We start from the raw sequence: 22,215 nt of genomic DNA, 5'->3' as shown, positions 1-22,215 counted from the left end.
CTCTGTCGTCCCCTTCTCCTCCTGCCCCCAGTTCCTCCCAGCAGCAGAGTCTTTTCCAATGAGTCAACTCTTCGCATGAGGTGGCCAAAGTACTGGAGCTTCAGCTTTAGCATCATTCCCTCCAAAGAACACCCAGGGCTGATCTCTTGACCACTAACTTACCTTATATACAAATATATGAATACAAAATATTAAGTTTTGAATAAATGTGAAAACTACATCTTCGAATGTAACTAAATGTTCATTCAATTGGAAATAAATAGAAATACCTGTTTAAAGCATATTCTTAACAACCCAAAATAAGTGGCTGCATTCTGGGACAATCATTTACTTCCTCCAAAACCGCTTCCACATGGAGTAAAATCTTTCATTTAATAAGTCAACTTCCAGTAGTCATTATTAGTTTGCTAAATTCTTTTAACCTGGAGACTTTAGAATCACTGAAGTAAAACACTATTCCTTCGAATTCTAAGGTGTAATGTAATGGCATAATCTCAAACAGCAATACAAGGAAGCAGCCTAGTACAGCTATTAAGTATACTCTGGAATCAGACTGCCAGAATTCCTACCCCAGTTGTGTAGCCCTGGGCAACTTTCCTTAACCCTCGATTTCCTCACCCACCATATGAGGAAAAATAGTACTCGTCTGATAGGATTGTTGTAGGAATTAAAGGGAATAATACATGAATACACACAGGCACTTAAAGTAGCACTCAATAAATGAAAGCTGTTTTATTACAACTGCTCTCCAACTCATATAAAGTATCCCTCATGTTGCCCCTTCTTTATTCCTTAGCTATCTGTTAGATAGGAACTTCAGTTCTTTAAAGACATCTAGTAATACTGTAAAACCATCACTTTCAGTACAAATCAAAACAAGTAACAAGAAGTCAATCCTAGATTAAGGATCACATTTAGTGCTGGCTCCTCAGTGTCACTTTACAAGTCACTCAACTCTCTAATCCTTATTATTCCTCTCTAAAATTATTATTCCTCTCTAGCCAATCCACTTTTTAGTCTGGATGGATCAAATTCAATAGGGCATATGAATCAGTTATATACAAACATGGTGATAAAAATTATGATTTTAACACAGATTAGGTATCAGTTCTACTCACTGAAACCTTACAAAACTATACAAAAAAAGGGCAAGTAAGGATTTTAAAATATTTAGTCCACTGTCTCTGGTTAAACCCCAAACTTCTTAAATGAAGGTACGGAAAATATACATGACACAAAAACTTAGAAAGGACCTGAATAAAAATGAACTTTTAATTTTTAAAAAGCTCTAAACATACTGGGGACACACACACAAATTGTGGTGTTTCATGTCACACACAATTAAAAGATTTTATAAAACTTACTCTAGAAAGTCAACTAAGCCTCTTTCTGGATTCAAGTCCTCTAGGACACAAGCAAAGAGGGACATAAGACTATTACTACTCCCAATGCTTGTAAACTAGATTTAATATTGCATCTAGCTAAATCTTTAGATATTTGTCTACATGAAACTTAATTACACAGATATAGCAGAGACTCAAAACACTTGTAGTAGACAACTTTATGATTAGTCCTTACATCTGCAAAAGAAACAATAACTGTCCATTTTATTTAACAAAAATATGATAAAAAATATGCAATAATCTTAAAACTACTAAAAAATCATCTTTCTGAGAATTAACAACTTTCTTGATACCTGAGGACCAAATAAAGTATACCAAGCCCATGTTTTCAAACATAAACTTAATGCTCATTCATTAATTAAAATTTAGAAAGTCTTAGCCCAAACAGATTAGGAGCTAATTATGAAAATTGTTTTAAAAATAAATCTAAGATAACTGAGATGAAAATTTTGTTTTAAAAAAAAAAAAAGCCTAAGACAAAGCAAACTACATACATTTCAACTCAGTTCTCACTTGCTGGCATGTTTAGTCCTTGTGCAGTGGATTATTAAGAAAGAAGCAGATTTTCTTTCAAGCCCGACATGCAAAAATATCACGTATTTAGTGACCACTAACTACAATGAACCCTTTTTTAATAAGTAGAAGAAACATGATTACTTGACTAGGGAGAAAAAAGCAAATAAAAAAGTCATCTTCACTAAATATCCAGATATCTACAACTATCATGACAATCCAATCAGCAGTTGAAAGATGAGAAAACCCAGTTTGGCCAGGGATCTGAGTAATTCCTTAAGTTCCCTGAGTGCAGGGTACACATATAGCATTCGTCTTTGTACTGATCCATAGTCAAGAAGAGGCTTAGTGTCTACTGGCTAAACTGACAATGGAAATATGAAGGTATGGAAATAGGAAATAAGAATGCAAGACCAACGACAACTTTATGAGACACTGTATATCCACAGATTCCTACTTATAAACCTTTACAACTTAGGCCAATTATTTCTACAAAAACTCTAGTATACTAGAACATAGCTGTGTGTACATATATAGGTGCCCAATCTGTATTATCTACTGATATACTACTTCATAATGACCAGAAGTAATGCCATCAAAATTTCTAATAAATCCAATTAAAACCCAACAAGTTAGCCTGCTGCAATCTGTTCTTTCCTTTTTCCTTTATTTTGGATTGTGCCTTGTAATGGTATGCAGGATCTCAGTTCCTCCACCAGGGGTGGAACCTGTACTCCTACCCCTGCAGTGAAAGCACGCACTAACTATACTGGACCACCACTGAAGCCCTTTTATTCACTTTCCTTTTTGATCCCACCATTAATGAATACATTTGTTGCACTTTACAAGCTGTTACATTTCTGTGTGTTAATACTTACTAATTTCAATGTTGCCCTGGGCTTCCTTGGGAGCTCAGAGGGTAAAGATTTCACCTGCAATGCAGGAGACCTGGGTTCAATCCCTGGGTTGGAAAGGTATCCTGGAGAAGGGAATGGTAACCCACTCCAGTATTCTTGCCTGGAGAACTCCAAGGACAGAGCAGCCTGGCAGGCTGCAGTCAGTCCATGGGGTCGCAGAGATTCAGGAACGACTGAGCGACTAACACACACACATACGTTTATGTGTGTTAATATGCCCTTTTCTCCTAAAAAGCAAACTAAATGGGTAAGTGTTCCCAACCTACCATTTCTCAAAAAATGTTAAATTTCAGGCAATGTTAATTCTATGCAATGTGATAGACAAAGCAAAATAAACAGACAAAAAGGGGGCAGTAATGGAAACTGCAGAAGTGGGGGAGGGAAAGATGGCCAAATAAAACTGAAAACACTAGGTAACAAGTTTTAAAAGGCTTCAGCAAAACTTGACATCTTTAGAAAATACTGCACCCTGTGAATCTCAGAGGGGCAAAGGGGTACAGTTCATTCTTCCAAAATGACATAGTCTCCTTAACATCTCTCCAAGTAATCCTTAGAAATACTACTCTAGCTGAAGTTTTTGAATAAATTCAGACTTAAATAAGTTGCTATGTAAAAATAATGGAGCTAAAACCTATCAAAATCTCACTGTATTCATAGGCCTAAAGTTATACCAACATGTTAGGTATGGGTCAATCTATTTTTTAAAATGTACTCACCTGGGTAATATAAATGCATAAAGAAAGTTACCCAGATTCAACAGTCTGTAAGTAGACAACCTAAAAAAAAAATCTCTTTGTCACTGGCTAATGTCCAATTACACAGGAAGGACTTTGTGAACACCCCAAAATGACAATAACTTAAAAGCAACAACAAATCAACTTATAACGTTAATCATAGTCAGATCACTCTAAGATACCAATATATTGGATTTTTCTGGAAGGCCTATATTTCAAATCATTTCTCCCTACGGTATGTAAAAATATGTGGTAAAACTTAGAGATGATCACCAACGAAGTCATACAGAGAGAAATACACTTGCCTGTAATTTAAAGTAAATGGAAGTAACTTCTTTAATTTTATTCACCAAACAAAAATTACTTATGTATTGCATCTTATTTATCTTCCATTTTTGTCAAATGAAAAATCAATAGTAAAGGCAGACTCTAAAAATAAGTGGTAACAATGTAAAGTCATAAGTAACTACTGAAAACAGTTACATGTAACTGACTAATCTACCGGCTTACATTGTAGGAAAGAGTATCTGTGTTTGTTTCATTCATTCAACAAGTAATTTACTGAGCACCCATGATGTGCCAAGAACTGTGCTCAGCACTATCGACTTCTTAAAAGTTCAGATCACAGCCTCTGCCCTCTAAGAGCTTACAATCTATTACTCATTGAAAAGACAAAGCAAGTAAAACCATAATAAAACAAGGTTAGAATAAGTAAGAGTTATGGGAAGATTACATAGGATTTTATTTTGATAATCTGAAGGGGAGATGTATGCTGGGCAAATTTATTGCGGAGGACCTCTTGGAGAAGGCAGGACTTGAAATGGGAGAATTTAGGTAAATAAAGTAAAGTTTACAGTGGTAATGAGCTGGGGGCAGGAGAGCAAGAAAAACACAAGCTTGGTTGTGAAATAATATAATCACTCAAAATACCACGAGAAGACCAGTCCAAATTCATATTAGGGAATGCAAAGGCATGCAGCTCAGAATCATGCTTTGAATTATACAACAGGAGATCACTGAAAGTTAAGTTGTGGAAAGTAGATGTTAAGCTATAGGCACAGGAAAACACTGAAAGTTCTAGGGCAAGAAAATAACTCACTGAAATCTAAAAAGTTTTTGAGGGGACAAGCTTGAAGCAGGAAAACTAGCTAAAAAGTTATAATGATATCCAAGGCATGATGCAGCTCAGATAGCAACAGGAATAGAAATAAGGTCTATAAAAACCTGCCTTATTCAATACGAGAACAAGAAAACCAACTTAAAGAGGAATTATTCATTTATCAATTTAACGAACAAAAGCAAAAAGAAAAAATACAGAATAACTAGAATTAGGGAGGCATTACTAAAAGAATTTCTTATATATCAACCCATAAAATCTTATACATATCATCTATCCTTATCAAATGATCTAAATTGAATCATAGGCTGTTAGAGCTGAAAGGGACCTTAATTCTTTTACTCTAATTTTCTCATTAAAAGAAGAGAAAAATTAAGAATTAAAGAAAGGGGAAAAAAGATAGGGAAGAAGACTCTCTTGGGCTTAAGTGAAGACAAAATCACCTGTATAAGGACAGTTTATGTTGTAGAAAAGACAACAGAAGACTAAGATGTGAAAATATTTTAAAGCAAAACATTATTTACAATACACATGGAGAAAGAAGACAGCTTCATACATATCTTAATACAATCTCTTACTGGAAATAACATTTATACAACTTGTAAGGTCCCTTCCAACTGTAAGATCCTATAATTCTATTAAAGTAGAAGCAAAACTTTCCCATCTGAAGCTACTGTACAATGAGAAAGGTAAGTTTAACTTACAGGATAAACTTCAAAGAGTATTATTAAGCCCTATTTGATAATTTCCAAATGCTTATTACTACTAACAGATTGAGTCTGAATTCTAAAAAAGGCATTCTAGGTTATCTTCTGAATTAAATAAAAACATAACTACTCCTTTAATCAAAATCATTTGCTCTAATTTCAAAAAATACAAACTCTGGCTAATGCAGACTGTTAAGTTCAGTCTGCATATTATTTTACAAACAAGTTTTTAAAATTTCATGTCACGTTCAATAGCATTCCAAATACCACAATCATTTAGCAAGTAAGACTGCCACCAATTATAGTCCTCAGCTGGCCCCAGAATGAGATCTTAATGTGAACTAGACAATATACATGAAGGTTCCATAACCTTCAGTTGCAAAGTCTAAAGAATCTGTGAATTAACTTTTTAAAATTAGATGGCAGAACCCTACCAACTTTGTGTCACTGCAGCCAACTATATAGGCACCCTGCTTCTCATTATCTTCTGACCACTTACTGCTCACTAACACTTCTGAGGTTGGGTAGAAAGAAGACATGATGCTGAAAGAAAGATCAAGTTTGAGAATTATCAATTTATTTTAATGTAGCTTTTTATAGGGCTTTAAATTAGATTCCTGGATACATGATTATATTATTCATACCCTCTCAGTCTGCTACAACACCTAAAAAAAGCATTTGTTTTACCAAGATTTGGGCTCCATATTTGTTAGATACTAAGAGGGAAAAAAGGGAATAATCTAATTTAAGGGGGGGGGGGGGAGAGATTCTCTTGATTTCCTCAAAGCTGGACTCTTAAGTCATTCAATTATTATCTTAAAAGGAGCCAACAGGGACAGAGACTTTTACACAGCTACATAGTCAGTAAGCATAAAGGCACAAAAGCTTAAAGGGCATATCCTGGGCTAGGAAAAATGTAGAAAAAACCACAAGGTAAAAGTATCTGAATGAACGTGTACCAAGTAGCAAATAACCTTACTAGGAAGATGGTCACTATAAAGTAAAGAGAAAGGGCCATAAAGCAAACTGTGACCAGCTTATGTCAATGAGATACATGAATACTTAAAAAATAAAATAATATCTGCATGTTACTTGAAATGACTAGCTGGTATCTTGGTTTTGGTAGTGCAATAGCACCAATACAGCAAGGGTAAGCAGGTCAATCCCTTGCAAAACTTACCTTGATTGGCCCAATGGAAACAGAAGGCCCCAGAAAAGAGAGAAGCATCTGGCAGTAGCAAATTGTTTTATTTTATCTTTCTGTGGAAAGAAACTAATTTTAAATAAGAACCAGAGCATTTAAAGAGTAAATATTTTTTTAAAGCTCATTATCTAGTTAGAGCAGCTCTACTAAGAAAACAAGAAGAGCTCCTTGCTGTTTAGAGATGGAATGAAACAGAAGAGGAATCAGAGTTGTTTCTCCATCACCTAGGGAGTTTTAAAACTTGTGTTTTAAAAGTAACAAATAGTTCTTTTATTTAAAGAACTCCTATAAGTAGAATCCTTTTGGGCCTGGTGCCTTTTACAACAAAATTAAGGGCTATATTCCAAATAAAAAAGAGGATAAAACCACTTGACATTAAGCCCTTCTACTCTTGAGTTTAAAAAAATAAAAGACACAGAATGAGCTCCTTTCTCCACTGCAATTTCACCAATTTAAGTCAAACCATCAAGGTTTAAATAATTACCAAAGCAAATGATGCCCCCAACTGGCAGAAAGCTCATACCTAATTGACTGGCTTTCCAAATATTGTTAGCCTAAACAGTTGATGATTTATCCAGATACTAAATGGAAAGAACCCAGCCGCCAAAGGATATGTGTATTACAGAACCTAACAGGGGGCATAAAATTATTTACGGTAACCAAACCTGTTACCTTTCTTCACTGTTTTTCTAGGAATTCAGTTTACTGAATTCATTGAGTCAGCATTAAAACCTTTTGGTCCAAATCACTCCCACAAAATGTCTGTTTACAATTTATGTTGGAGATGGAAGGGATAGCTAGCTCAAAAGCAGGAGTGCAGAAGCCATAAGCATTTAAGAAAACAAAAAAACAAACTAGTGTAAGTGGAAAATAATCTACCTATTTGGCACCATCCTATGAAGAACCAAATCAGAGTAGAATCTTCCCACATCCACCCCCACCACACACATCCACACACGACAGGAAGCTATTTCAGAAATAAAATTCATTCTAAGTCAAAGGCCTAAACAATTGCTGTTTTCAGAGTCTATGCATGTACAACGTCCACCGACATAAATTATATTGACATAGCAAATTACTTCAGTTGACATTCTTGGGGGGAGTAAAGCCATTAAACTCAAAAGCTTAGCTATACATTGCTACTTTTAAATTAAAAATATAAAAGAAAAACAACTCAGCTTTGTTACTGCAGAAAACAAACCTCTTATACAGAAGACTTTTCAATACAATCAAAATTTGATTAGTGTCGTGATTATTCAACATTTCACTTACTTAAAACATTATTTTGACATAAAATGAAACAAACAGCTGCAAGTATTGACCCAGATTTTGAAATTCTTTGACATAAGAATACCACAGGCAAAAGTAAACAAATAAATACAAAACAAAACATTCTTACTTGTCCCATTGGTGGTCCTCCCATTGGGGGCATCATTTGTGGCATCATTCCATGAGGTACAGGAGGCATATTTGCTCTCTGACCCATAGGATGCATTCCCATTGGGGCATAATGCATGCCAGGATGCCCCATCTGAAAAAGAGGGACAATTTAAAAATTTGCCAAGCTTCAATAAATGCTTCTCAAAAATTTGATTCCTACAAATCAGTTTTGTGCATGACATAATATTTGGCTAATGTTCGACTCAATTACTTATACTTTCTTCTCTTAAATAAAAGAATTACACCAGTGTTTATAAGCTTGAACTTGACTAAATTTCAGAAAATGGAAAAATTAAAATCAGTACCGGACACCTAATTCATAGTTTTTTTTTAAGAGCATGCTGATTTAATCAATTGCCAATTGGCTTGCTAAACTGGGAGGAAATGCATTTGAAGGCCAGCTTAACTGTTATGGTGAAAACCACAACTTTGTCCTACTTCACGGATATAAGATAGCCAACTATGTTTATTTTATAACGTCACATTATCAAGTTCATTTCTAAGCTGATTTTAAGCTTTAGAACGCTGAAAATTTACCCAATTAACTGAGATGAGGGCTGGTCTTATAAAAGACAGCGTCGGTACCCGGGGACACTTCACTCCTAACAAACATATTATTTCCTAATAGAATCTCTAACACAGCTAAAATTACTTATGCAAAAAAATATTCCCCACCCCCCCAAAAGACTAAGCTCTGTTATTTACGAACACTAAACGTAAACAACTAATTTAGGCACCTTAATGCGCTTTTTATAAGACAACTCCTTTCTTTACGTGTGTCCATTGTTCCAGGTCGTAAAACCAGGTAGTTATCTGCTGCCAATTCTCCCAGCTATCCCCCCGCTGCGAACACCACTACTATTAGTTAAGATTCTGGCAGACTCTGTTAACAAAGTCCACGGAAAAAGTCTCCGTCTCCGCCTCCCCCTCCCTGCTTAACCCAGCCTACCTCTCCAAAACGCTCACCCCGCCCAGGGCCCAGCACCTCCACCGCGCATCTGCCTAGGCCGAACCTACTGAAAACTTCCAGGGTCCCACTTCCTTTCCTTTGTGCATCCCCGCTCTCCATTTCTCTCCCTCGGAACAAATCCCACCATCTCGAGCTCTTCCTTCGTCCACTCTCATCTTCTTCTCCTTTTGGAGAATGCTTCCTGTCTCTCTGATTCCGTTTTTCATTGTGCCGCTTTCCCCCTGCCCCACCGCTCCCTTACCGAGGGCCGTCTCCTCAGGAAGCCGTCAGCAGAGACCCAAGAGCTGGAGCAGAGGCTTGAGCCGGACAATCTCCGCTCCCCGTCCCCGAGACCCCGCGAGGGAGGATGGTTCTCCATTTCACTCACCATGAGGCCTCCACGCTCGGCTCCCGTCCCCGGCCTCATCGTCGGGCTCAGACTGCTCCGCCGGCGGCCACTGCCGCTACACATACCAACAAGAAGCGATCTGAGTGGCTGGCGCCCACTGGGGCCAAAGGTTAAAGGCTGCCCTGCGCTATGGGGCGGGATCAGCGGGGCCAGTAGGCTGACAAGCTTCCCTGCTGTCCAATCAGACTGCGTTGCCGACTCTAAGCTCTTCGGCGATTCGCCCCCAGCCTCAGCCTAACACAGCGTCGACAGTATGGAGTTGGGGGAGGGGGACGGAAGAAGTTTCTGCGCGGATTCCCCTGCAGGGAAAACTCCAACTTTCCCCGGGGAAGGGAGGACAACGGTGTCCCAGCTTCCCGAACTTAGACTGCCACACCCCGTAGGGGGTGGGCCAGTGGAGGCCTGCCACCTTCAACCTCTCCCCCCCTTCCGAATCACCTATGCCCCACAAACCTGAGGCCGCCAGAGGTGGGATGGGATGGGGGTGGGGTAAGCAGCCTCTAGCGTTAGCGGTGACCAGAGCCAGTAGCTTGCGCGCGGGACTACAGGCGGAGGAAGGGGGCGGGGCAAGCTAGAGGAGGGGTCACCAGGAGCGGGTTCGAGCTCCTTACGCACCAGCTGGCCGGCGCGCGCCAGGGTGGGGCGGGGGTGGAGACCTGCTCCGCGGCGTGGAGGGAAGTTGTGGTAGGGGCGGGAAGAACAATGTGAAAGGGAAGGCGGTATAGGGCATAAGGGAGATGAGGGCGCCAGGCGCTAAGCTTCCGTTACCGAGGGAAGCCGGGGGAGAGTGCAGGTGTAGAGGAGAAGATAGGAGAAAGCAAACAGGTTCGGGAATGGGTGTTGGCGGGCGCTAGGACCGGGCGTAGAGGAGGTGCGGCTTTGGGACTGCGAAGGCACGCGCTAGTTTAGAGGTGACGCGAAGGTGGCGGAGGTTTCTGGCGGAGAGACTAACCGCTGCACGGGGAGGAAACTCGGCTCCCTTGGGCCTCGGCTCGCCTTCCCTCGTACTGCTTGCGGGTAGTGCTCTGGTCCAGGGGCGCTCAGCCTCTCATCGGCCCCAAGGCACCTTTCTTGCTCCAGCACGCACCCTTACGCACCCCTGCGCGCCTGGGCCTAGTGGTGGAGGCCGCAGGGGGCCTGGCTGCTCATTGGCTACTGCGACCGCGGGGCGGGGTAGGTGGGCGACGTTGGACCCCCGAGGGCCTGAGTGTCTTTCCCGCCATGTCGTTTGTGGAGAGCGGGAGGCGTTCGGCCCCTCTGCGCCGCCGGCCCGGCACCCCTGTCCCGTTCGCTCGACCTGCGTATTCCGTTTTCAGTCAGGGAGATAGCTGGGGTGAGGGCGAAGTCGAAGAGGAGGAGGGATGCGACCAAGTGGCCCGTGATTTGCGGGCGGAGTTCTCGGCCGGGTCGTCATCGAAACTCAGAAAGGACCCGGTACTCCGGCCAGATGGGGACGGATCTCCGGTTCTGCCCGATAAACGCAATGGCATTTTCTCGGCGGATGCGGGTGGTAAAGCCCTGGCTCGGCGCTGGCCGGTCCAGGTCCTCTCAATTCTCTGTTCGCTGCTGTTCGCCATCCTTCTTGCCTGCCTGCTCGCCATCACCTACCTGATCGTAAAAGGTACAGAAGGAAGCCCGGGCCTTGAAAGTCTATTCAGAGTTTACTTCAGTTGAGCCTGGACGTGGTCCTTGCCTTCATCGCCCTCTCCCCCATCGAAGCTGCAAGCTCGGTAGCTGGTTTCATCCATACGCCTCATCCGCACCTTTCTCTGGTCTTCCCCTTTGTCTTGTCTTAAAAGTAGACTTTGGTCGGTGATCAGGAGGCCCATTTTTAGAAGGGGTCTTGATAGGTTGGTAGTCTTGAAGAAATAATGAAATCAGTGAACACTTGGGGATAAAATATTGGTAAAATCAAGCAAAATGCAAAACAACTATCCTTAAAGGAAGGCGGTGAAAAGGGTAATTTTAAAAAGCTATACAAGTTCAAAGACTTAAATCTGCAAATGGTTAGAGGTGTACAATCCACCTGTTCTGTACGCATTGAATTCCTGAAGAACAAGGATTTCCATTGCACAGCCCAAAATGTCTATTTATGTAAAATAGTCCCTCTTGGATTTTTTACTAGGTTTGCAACCCAGTGTATTGGTGAAATTCTGTTGCAAAGCAAGATAGTCTGTTCTTTGTCTGATTAATGGTTTTACATTTTCGTGTCTGAAGTTGAAATACTGGCCAGGTTGAAATAGAAATATGCCTTGATCGGTTTTCTAGAACTCATACAAATGTATTATGTGTTTGGATATTTTACCGTGTGAAGAATCAGACCTGAGTTGAAACCTCAGTTCTAACTGTGATTTTGGCTAAGTTATTGGGAAAAAAAACTACCTTAGTTGTATGAAAAGCACCCAACACGTAACTCGAGTATTAGTTTTACTTCACTAAGTAGAATTAAATCTATTTAATTATAGTTTTTATTTTCCCTCTTTGCTTCAGGCCCCTCATGAGCTGTTCATGGCATCTTAACACCTCTCCATGCTTGATTTTCATACAGAAGACAGATTGGCATGTTAATGTGAGAGTTTGACCTCTTCATACAATGGTACAGGGTGTAAATTGTCAATGTTAAATATTTGGGTGCCAGTGTTTCATTCCTCTACCACTCCCCTCCCCCATTTTTTCAAGGATTTCAGTTTTGTCTTGTAGATAGTTATTTCTGTTTTACTCAGAGAGGTTGCCTTTGTTCATAAAGTCATAAAACTTGGTAAGTGGAAGTGCATTGCAGAAGACCTTAAACTGTGCTTATTTTGGAGAATACAGAGTTGAACTCAAAAACTAGTAATTTGCCTTGTATAAAATGTCTTGGGAATAAAAATTCCCATTTTACATACATAGCAGTTGATCATAAAGACATCTTATTTGCTTCCTGAAGGTCACTTAGCTAGTAAATGGAATCCAGGTTTGAACCCAGTTGTTTCCGGCTCCAGAGCAGTTTCCAGAACTCCAGGTCTTTCTAGCCTTTGCGCTTCTGTTCAAGTTATAAAATCATCTCTTTTTGTATTTACAGAGTTACATGCTGAAAATTTGAAGAATGAAGATGATGTAAACACTGGACTGTTAGGTATGAACCTTACTGTCACTTGATTTTTGAGCTCACTTTTGTTTTTTATGTTTTAATGATATACAGGTTTGGATAAAATACTTAATATATCCCCTGTGTGGTGGTGTTTAACTCTTCTTCATTTGTATATGTATGTGGTATATTATCTTTTTATATATATGTTTGTTTGTATGCCAGACACACTAGGAATATGTTTTGAACACAACTGTATGTAACAGACCCAGAGAATACTTAACATTTTTTAGTTACCTTTTGGAAAAGCTTCTCTACACTTCTTCCCAGGAAGTAAACAAACAAACATTTCCCCACAGACTTAACAAAGATAACATCTTAAGCAGGCCTCAGAAGTTTAAGTTCAAATCTCCTTATAAGCAACTTGGTTTTTTAAAAAATATGAAAAGCATTGGGTATACTTAACACAAGCTAGTTATGACCAGGAAAAAGACCTGAGTTCTATAGAATGTCAGTAGAATGCTAGTTTACAGATTTGTAGAAAAAAATTCAGTTGTTATTTGATCTTTATTTTTCTCTGCCAAAATAATTGTGAAGAGTTCAGAATTTTACCTGTCTGGCATATTTTACTCCTATTTGCTATAATTTATTTGGCTGATCACTCTGAATTGAGGATGAGGGTATGGGAAATGATTGAGAGCCTATCCCACTTGTTATTCCCTCCCCCAATCTTAGCTAACCTATTTAAATGACCTCTTCAAGGCTAATGTCCTCATGATTAGGACAACAGAGTCCACCTGATTTTGCAGAAAGGGAAGCTTTTATCTTCAAATTATGAACAGATTAGTTTGCTGGCTGTCCCAGGAAAACTTGTCTGTGCTTGTCTTAACTTCTGGCATGAGAAAACAAGTCCTTTTCAGTTACTCATTTTGTTAGTGTGCCTCTGTGTGTTAAACTGTTGATCTCTAAAATCAACAGTGATCATAAGGCTTTTCATAGCATTTATTGATCTGTCAACTCTTGACTGAAAGGAACAATATATAAGCCTAAATGCCTGTTAAGAAACTTAGTTTCCAAAGGAGCTGAGACACTGCTATGCTCATGCTTGTGTCTGTGAAAGAAATGTTCATGGGGAGCCCCATTTATAGTTTTTTTAAAAAGGTTCATGATGAGCATTGTATCAGTGCCTTTGGGAGTTGGTTGATCCTAATGGCTAACAGGATTAGGCTATTACAGTGTTCATCTTAACTAGTGAGGTAGTCCCACCAAGGAGATGTGATTAATACTTTCGGCTGGCTTTGGAACTCGTCTCCCCAAATCTTCCCTGGGTGGTATTGGAATCACACTGCAGAGTTCGTAGGGCTTTCCTTTTATAATTGTCCTGTAAGCCTATTTTTCAGATAAATTAATAAAATAAAACTTAAGGTCATTTAGTTGAAAATCACATTCCAGCCATTCCTCCTTGAAGTTATTTTTTGGCCAAATTGATTGCACTAATCATATATAACATTGAACTGTTTCATTTTCCACATTTGCTTTTCTGTCAGCATTTTCCCAAATTTTATCACGTTTCGCAGTTAGTCCTATTTCCAATTTTTGCATTTTTTTCCCTAGTTTTATAACTAGGAAAATATCAGAAAGAATGATAAATGATCTTCTATTTGAGGCAAACCTGAAAAAAGTGCATTAATAGAAGGAATTGCCCTTAGCAGACACTCCTTAATCTGAGACTGTTGTTATCAAATGTAGTGCCAGTACTTTTACAAACACTATAAATAGTACTATACAGAAATTGTAGTCAGATTTTTGTGGAGTTCCTTCAGTGTCTAAAAAGGTTTTAAATTTGGTCTTTGGTTCCTATGACATCTATTAGTAGTTACCTTTAAGTCCCTTTCATGGCTAGGAGCGGATTTTCCTAGCATCTTGCAGTGTCAAGGGCTGTTTATTTTTTAGCTGCCCATTTACTGCTCGTTTTATGCTTGAGATGTTTCCAGGCTTCTACACATTTTCCAGAGAAGAGATGACTGACAAAGATGAAGCCTGCTCATTTAAAGAATTGATAATTGATTTCTTTTCTTCTGCAGAGTGATAAGTTAGACTTTGTACGATCATAATTGAATGACAGAACATTAGAAATATGGTAAAAATTTCCAAGGGAAAGGATGTGTTGGGAAATGACCCATTCTCTTAGAAAGGTGCAAGTTGGTAGCAACGGACTCAGTTTCTTCCTCACAGTGAAAGCTGATTGAAACCATAAACTTGAGCTTTTTAGTGGGTGTATAATACGAACCTTATAATTTGAGCCCACAGTCTATTAAGGAAATAATACAGTACTTTCTGTAGCTGGGTAGGATAACTCTAATATTTCATTTAAAAATTCACAAATATGTTATCCTTTTCTGCAGCAGAGTCTGTAAAATTTTGTATATTGCTGATAACAGTAAAAGAACCAAGGCAAAAAAGAGAAAAACAAAAAGCCCTAAAACACTGGAAGGATACAACCAAACTGTTAGTTTATCTGAATTTTGAAATTATAGTTTTTTTTTTTTAATCTCTGTTGTTTGTAATGAATGACTGTAACTCCTAATGAGAAAAACTTTGTTTAAAAAAGCACAAGTATAAGTTTAAGAAAGTGTGAAAACCATGTTCAACAATTAACAACAGTACTGAACTTTTACAGTACGCCAAAAACGTGTTATTTCACCTGATATTCCCAACTATCCTGTATCCATAAATATAAAATACTCCTTCTAAATCAAAACTCAAGACAGTGTATATTAGAATTTTTATGCCATCAGATAGCTTAGGCATGGTAGCAAGGCAAAAACAATACAGGTCATTATCCGGAATTATCAGTGTGCAGCTGAATTATTAGTCATTAAATCATTACAAGTCTCCTCTTAACACGTAAAAGTAGTAATGAGAACCAGACGTTAGGAGCTCTGTTTCTCAAGAAATTGGTTTATTATTGTTAGTGTGGTACTGCCTGGCCCAGCTGATGGAAAGGATGTTTCTTAGGCTAATGAAGTCAGGAAAACTTGTTGAAGCATTTTGCTGGGCTTCACCTAGTCTAGAGTTTCTGTTCAGTAAGTATAAGGTAGAGCCCAGAAATTTGCATTCCTCATAGGTTGCTAAGTGATGCTCATGCTGCTAGTTTACAAGAATCACTAGTCTAGTAGTTCTTATTCCTCAGTTATAGCAACAGCAAACAAACAAAAAAAACCCTGAAGATTTTCTTACTCTGAATTTATGAAATTTCAGACCCTATCCTTAGTCTCCTGGATCAAAGTTAAAGTCGCCTAATAGGCTGCACTCTCAGTATCGTCTCAGGGTCTGTTGGACCCAGTCTTCATTTTTAAATTTTCTTGAGCAGTTCTTTTTGTAAGAATTATTTCATGTCATTTATTCTTACTTACAGGACCTTCCACAGAATAAAGAGAAAATTGAGATATATTTTTTTTTGATAGAATAAAGCTTATTTGATCTTGAAATTACCTTATTGGTGGATTGGCCCTTTTTATATACCTAAGATACATTATAAGATTTTAATGATCTTATTTTCCTGTATCTGGAAACACTTTGTTATTGTATTATATTAGGAATCATTTAATATTACTCATCAGTTATTCTCAACTATGCTAAAAAGAATAAAATAATTTTGATTAAATATTCCAGAGCAGAGGTCAGCGAACTGTGGCCCTCAGGCCAAACTTGATCTGCTACCTGTTTTTGTAAATTGAATTTCATTATAGCATACCTGTGCCCCGTTGTTTAATATATTGATTATGGCTGCTTTCATGCTAAAACGTCAGAGTTGAGTAGTTGGAAAAGAGACCTGATGGCAAGTGAAGCTGAGGATATTTACCATCTGGTTGTTTGCGAGAAAGCTATTGTATTCTCAACCAGGTGTCATTTAACAGAGAGGACGAAGGCAAAAACACAAACCATCCCCTTTTGCTAAAATATATAACATTCTTTTTCATCTTTTATGAGTTTGTGCCTACTAATTTATTTGATACTGTTTGTAAATGGACAAATGCTAATGGCAGGTGATTGGAAAGGAATGGGGGGAAATCATTGGATTGAGCATTCAAATTGTTTAAAAATCTAAAAATGAAGATGTTTTACAGATTATGGAACTAAGTTGGCTAAGTAATATTCCATTGTATACATGTACCATAGCTTCTTTATGCATTCATCTGTCAATGGACATGTAGGTTGCTTCCAAAAAACGTGGAACACTTAATAAATTTGCATGTCATCCTTGCACAGGGGCCATGCTAATCTCTGGATTGTTCCAGTTTTAGTATATGTGCTGCCAAAGTGAGCACTCACTATATTCTTCTGCTTTTATGTATGTTTGAGATTGTTCATAATAAAAAAGTTTTTTTAAATTTTCCCTTGTGAATATGATGATTTAACATGATTGGAAAACTACAAATGGTACTTAACTCAAGTTTCATCAGTTTCAGTCAGAATATTCCCTTCCACTCCTTAACCTTTTAACAGGAAAGGGAGTGGAATTCCTACAAGCTGAGGGGCAGATTGACAGAATAGTTGAGTGGAGACCTGTCAGTGCAGCTGCTGTATTCCAACTGTGTGTTCAGGTCAGATGGTACTGGTAGGGGAGGAAAGACCCCTTTCCTCTGCTCCTGTACTTGGAAATAAGTTTGAAGACCCACGGCTGTTCAGCTTTTTGATAAAGTTGCACACATTTGAAAAGTGAAAGTGAAGTCGCTCAGTTGTGTCCGACTCTGCGACCCCATGGACTGTAGCCTATCAGGCTCCTCCATCCATGGGATTTTCCAGGCAAGAGTGCTGGAGTGGATTGCCATTGCCTTCTCCAGGGGATCTTCCCGACGCAGGAATTGAACCCGGGTCTCCCACATTGCAGGCAGACACTTTACCGTCTGAGCCACGAAGGAAGCCCTGCACACGTTTGCTTATCATTAAAATTGTTGATTAGTTTTATGCATGAGTCCATCAAAGCTTTTTTAGTAGCCAGCTGGTTATAGTGTTTACAGCTTATAAAACTACCTGTTAAGTTTGATTTTTAATTTCATAACTTAGTTATATGAGTTACAGTCTCATGAAAAAAATTTCATTAAAACAAAGGTTACCATTAATCTACTTATGTATTTTCAGGTCTTTTTCTATTTGTTTATATGTGTATAATAAGTATAGTAACAAGATATGTGGTTTTATCACAGCTGTAGAAAAAATAATTGTAATCATGCATATGCTGCAGCTTCGTTAAAATATCTTGGAGTTCATTCTGTATCAGTAAACATAGGTCTACCTCATTCTTTTTTTTATTACTGCATTATATTTCATAGTATTTTAGTTTACTTAAACATTTCAAACTTCAGAAGCTCTAAAACAGGACTTGGAATTTATCAATATGTGGTTACATCTCATCCTATTGTTTGTTTATGACAGGAATACATCTTAGAAGAATGTAACTGATAGCTTAACATTTTTTAATAAGATACCTTTCCCAGTATGGGAACATGGAAGATTTTTGTTTTGTTTTTCTGTTTGTTTCTGCTTACATCTCTGACTTCATAAAACTTCTGAAAGTCATCTCATCTCTATAAACCTGAAATTGCTAAATAATATTAAAATGTTTACAACATATAATAATCTTTCTTTGCTGGAAGCTTTTTTAGAAAAACATAGAGCTGCCATCATATTTCTAGGAAAATAACTACACATTGAAATAAAAATCATATATTTGAAAAATGATCTCCTCAATTAGATAAATGAATATAAAACTCCAGTAAAGGGGTTAGAATAGGAATTTCCCACCTAGTCTCATATTTGCTTTAGGTGAAACCATTGAGTCCAGGGGGTTACAGTGGATGAAAGAGATTTTCCATCATATCAACTGATGAAAATTAACTATAGAGAAGAAACAAGGATGTATGTATTTAAAGACCTGTATCCTTTGACACAGCAGTTGTTCAGAAATTTGTTACAGATATCTTTGTATAACTGTATAAGAATATTACTTGCGGCTTTGTTTTTAATAGTGAAAAGTGCAATAATAAAAATATGCAGTGGAATTGTGGCTATGTGTACTGGATATGGAAGGTCTCCAAAAATGTTGTGTGAAAAAGTTCAGGACAGTTTTTCTAGTGAGAATCCCATTTGTGGAAAATAAACTGAGAAAATACATACATGGCATACATTTGTATATAACTGTCTCATTCTTGTACATAGCTATCTACATTACCTATAATTTTTAACAAAAGATGAACAGTAAACTTATTGCTTTTAGAAACAGTTGGTAAATTGTAGAAGGAAGACTAACTTAATTTTCATGTACCTTTTAAAAATTATGTTAACTTGGTAAAATGGGTTTATAAAACATAAGTTATCAAATTTTTAGCTTCAAGATTTTTGTTAAAAAATATAGTTATGAACTGCCAACTTTTGTGGCTTTTCTGCTTGTTCATACATGAATTGAGTAATTTCAGAAGCATACACACACTTCTAGACCACAGTATTGCAATGTATTCTTTTAGCCCTATCGTTGTGATGTGACTTTTATCAGGGATGTATCTGTTGATCAGTTCAAAGTGAATGTAAAATAACTAAAATGCCCAAAATGAGGCAGGCACTTAGATCATAGAATAGTAGTTATTTCTGAAGACTCAAAAATATTTTTGTATTAAATCCTGTAAGTGTTCTGTTAAACCTGAGTAAAAAAGCCTGATGGGCTTTAGGGAGCCTCACATTTTGTTATTGTTAGTTATTTTGTGTTTTTCTCACTTTTTTAGATATTTAGAATTTCCCATCATTCCACCACAGTCCCCATACAGTCTCTGAGTTGGCAGGAAGGTTGCCCTCAGTCTTTACTCAGGTTCTCTCTGCTCAGTCCCATGGGGTACGGTTCTAGGGTTTGACTGTGCCAGGATATTGGGTTGGGAATACGATCTAGTCCTCAAGACATTTGGTCAAATGAGTTACTGCTGAAACATTTTGCATTCTGTTCAGGATGGCCTTTCAGATGTAACACCTTCCAAGCCACATGACCGTGTGCTATTTCTATGCCCCACTTAAGGCAGAGGCATCTGCAAACTTGGCTCTAGCCCTGTCTGCCAAGATTCTGTATACAGCTCCAATTCCTCTTTGGTGTGTGTGGCTTCTTGATGGCTCCACCAGGAAGCCTCAGCAACACCACCACCTCTCCATACACACATACAAATGCAGCCACACACACACCACTTCTCAAAACCAGGACTCTTTCTCATCTGTAGATAACGCCCTCACTGTCTCCCTGTTCTACACATTTTTTTCTGTGCCCTTGCTATCCAGGATATTTTGTCTTTACCCTCCTCCTCCTTATATCTGTCCTACTAGTTCTCTTAATTTTGCAACATAAAAACCAAAGAGGCATAGGGCTGTTTCTCCTTTCTTTGCCACATCCTTCTGGGGCAGTTAACACAAAGTTATCTTTTGAAAACAGGGTAAGGGAAGGGGGACTATCAGGATAAAAAAATGAGGTTCATCTTTCAAAAATACTTTGCCACAGATTTGTTTATTACTTCATTGCTCTGAGTTTCAGTAACAGTCTGGTACTGAGTTTTAGTTAGTTTACAGACAGTCTAGTACACATATTTCTTTGCTACTTCTTGTTAAAATAAAGCTATATTTGGTTGTGCATTTTGTGCAGCCAGGGAATTTGGTAATTTCATAAGTCAGCCTCTGTTGTAGTCTTCTCAGCCTTTCTTGAGACCTGGGATACACTCATCGGTAGTGGTGGCTTCGTAAACTGTACGAAGGAGGCAATTTGAATGTGTATTTTCAATCCTTCAAATTAATTTCTTCTCTCTCTCAGTCACTCTATTTATTCCCCACATTGTTCCATATCTTAAATCTTTCCTCTTCCAGCTCGTTGTAGTACTGTTCTTTTTGATTTGGTATCTCTTGTAAATTACAGTTACAGTGTAAATGAAAATCTAGGATCCCAGCCCATTTATAAATTGGAAAGTAACATTTCTTCATGTACCGAGCAAAGTTAAGGAATCAGATTAGGTTTGTAATGTTGGTAGGAAAGTTATAAAGAGTAGACACTAATAAAATTAATTCATATGTCAAAAGTTCATGGTATGGAAAGAAAGGGATCAGTTCAATTCAGTCGCTCAGTCGTCTCCCGACTCTGCGACCTCATGAATCGCAGCATGCCAGGCCTCCCTGTCCATCACCAACTCCCGGAGTTCACTCAAACTCATGTCCGTCGAGTCAGTGATGCCATCCAGCCATCTCATCCTCTGTTGTCCCCTTCTCCTGCCCCCAATCCCTCCCAGCATCAGAGTCTTTTCCAGTGAGTCAACTCTTTGCATGAGGTGCCCAAAGTATTGGAGTTTCAGCTTCAGCATCAGTCCTTCCAATGAACACCCAGGACTGATCTCCTTTAGGATGGACTGGTTGGATTTCCTTGCAGCCCAAGGGACTCTCAAGTGTCTTCTCCCAACACCACAGTTAAAAAGCATCAATTCTTTGGCACTCAGCTTTCTTCACAGTCCAAATCTCCCATCCATACATGACCACTGGAAAAACCATAGCCTTGACTAGATTACATTACTTGTTGGCAAAGTAATGTCTCTGCTTTTGAATATGCTATCTAGGTTGGTCATAACTTTCCTTCCAAGGAGTAAGCGTCTTTTAATTTCATGGCTGCAGTCACCATCTGCAGTGATTTTGGAGCCCCCAAAAATAAAGTCTGACACTGTTTCCACTGTTTCCCCATCTATTTCCCATGAAGTGATGGGACCGGATGCCATGATCTTAGTTTTCTGAATGTTCAGCTTTAAGCCAACTTTTTCACTCTCCTCCTTCACTTTCTGCCATAAGGGTGGTGTCATCTGCATATCTGAAGTTACTGAGATTTCTCCCTGCAACCTTGATTCCAGCTTGTGCTTCTTCCAGCCCAGTGTTTCTCATGATGTACTCTGCATATACGTTAAATAAGCAGGGTGACAATATACAGCCTTGACGTACTCCTTTTCCTATTTGGAACCAGTCTGTTGTTCCATGTCCAGTTCTAACTGTTGCTTCCTGACCTGCATACAGGTTTCTCAAGGATCACTTAGTACTAAGTAATAAAAAGTAGCAAGCTGTGATCACAGAGTTAAATTAAAAATGTCAGGACATTTTAACAGTGAAGTGTTTTGACATTTTCCCCACAGTTTCAGTTATATAAAACTGAAGATAAAAGCTTTAAGTTGAATTTGTATTCTTTTCCACATAGTAAATTATAATTGAATTAAAATATTCATTGATATGACTTCTAGTTGTGCTTTAATATTTTACACTTCCACAAAAGATTTTCTTCAAGGCTCATATCTCTTTTATCACTTAGATATAATTTAAAAGATTAGAAATATGTATGATCTTCTGAACATGATCTGAGTTAATTTAATTGCTTTGGTGTTAATAATTCAAGTTTTCTCCTCTTTCCCTATTAAGGATTCTGGAGTCTACTTATAATATCCCTAACTGCTGGATTCTCCTGCTGCAGCTTTTCTTGGACAGTGACTTACTTTGATTCTTTTGAACCAGGAATGTTTCCTCCTACTCCTCTTTCACCTGCCAGGTTCAAGTAAGTATTCTGTTTCTTTTTTTGTTTTTTTGGTTTTTTTTTTCCAACCCATTCCAGCTCTGTTGAACATACTAAAATAGAAGAAGAGGCTGCTTATTTTTGAAATAATATGTTGAGGTCCCAATCTTTATAAAGTACAGCTTGGCTC

The 22,215-nt window shown here is 38.3% G+C and overlaps 2 protein-coding genes and 1 non-coding gene across 18 annotated transcripts in view; 1 reads left to right on the top strand and 2 right to left on the bottom strand.

Moving 5' to 3' along the window:
- The window catches only part of PRPF40A (pre-mRNA processing factor 40 homolog A), a 58,956-nt gene extending 48,592 nt beyond the window's left edge, over nucleotides 1-10,364 (bottom strand). For 4 of the 14 annotated variants that reach the window (XM_055572556.1, XM_055572557.1, XM_055572559.1 and 1 more), the window contains exons 1-2: nucleotides 9,247-9,426; nucleotides 7,995-8,126 (exon numbers count right to left, since the gene is read on the bottom strand). In XM_055572556.1, coding sequence (XP_055428531.1) covers nucleotides 7,995-8,126; nucleotides 9,247-9,411 — 297 coding nt within the window. In that variant the 5' untranslated portion in view covers nucleotides 9,412-9,426. Of the gene's footprint in view, nucleotides 1-6,571; nucleotides 6,652-7,994; nucleotides 8,127-9,246; nucleotides 9,736-10,345 lie in introns of those variants that run through there. The other 10 variants (XM_055572553.1, XM_055572558.1, XM_055572563.1 and 7 more) reach the window with 9 other exon arrangements.
- A 210-nt stretch (nucleotides 10,365-10,574) lies between these two features.
- The window catches only part of ARL6IP6 (ADP ribosylation factor like GTPase 6 interacting protein 6), a 68,861-nt gene continuing 57,220 nt past the window's right edge, over nucleotides 10,575-22,215 (top strand). For all 3 annotated transcript variants that reach the window (XM_055572572.1, XM_055572571.1, XM_055572570.1), the window contains exons 1-3: nucleotides 10,575-11,014; nucleotides 12,455-12,508; nucleotides 21,935-22,067. In XM_055572572.1, the coding sequence (XP_055428547.1) occupies nucleotides 10,615-11,014; nucleotides 12,455-12,508; nucleotides 21,935-22,067 (587 nt within the window). In that variant the 5' untranslated portion in view covers nucleotides 10,575-10,614. The remainder of the gene's footprint in view (nucleotides 11,015-12,454; nucleotides 12,509-21,934; nucleotides 22,068-22,215) is intronic.
- LOC129648019 (U6 spliceosomal RNA) lies at nucleotides 16,688-16,791 on the bottom strand. The gene has a single exon (XR_008712625.1). It is a non-coding gene; the product is annotated as a U6 spliceosomal RNA (small nuclear RNA).

Source organism: Bubalus kerabau, chromosome 3 (assembly GCF_029407905.1).
Source record: "Bubalus kerabau isolate K-KA32 ecotype Philippines breed swamp buffalo chromosome 3, PCC_UOA_SB_1v2, whole genome shotgun sequence".
Classification (NCBI taxonomy): Eukaryota; Metazoa; Chordata; class Mammalia; order Artiodactyla; family Bovidae; genus Bubalus; species Bubalus kerabau.
This window is presented reverse-complemented; position numbering and strand designations above follow the sequence as displayed.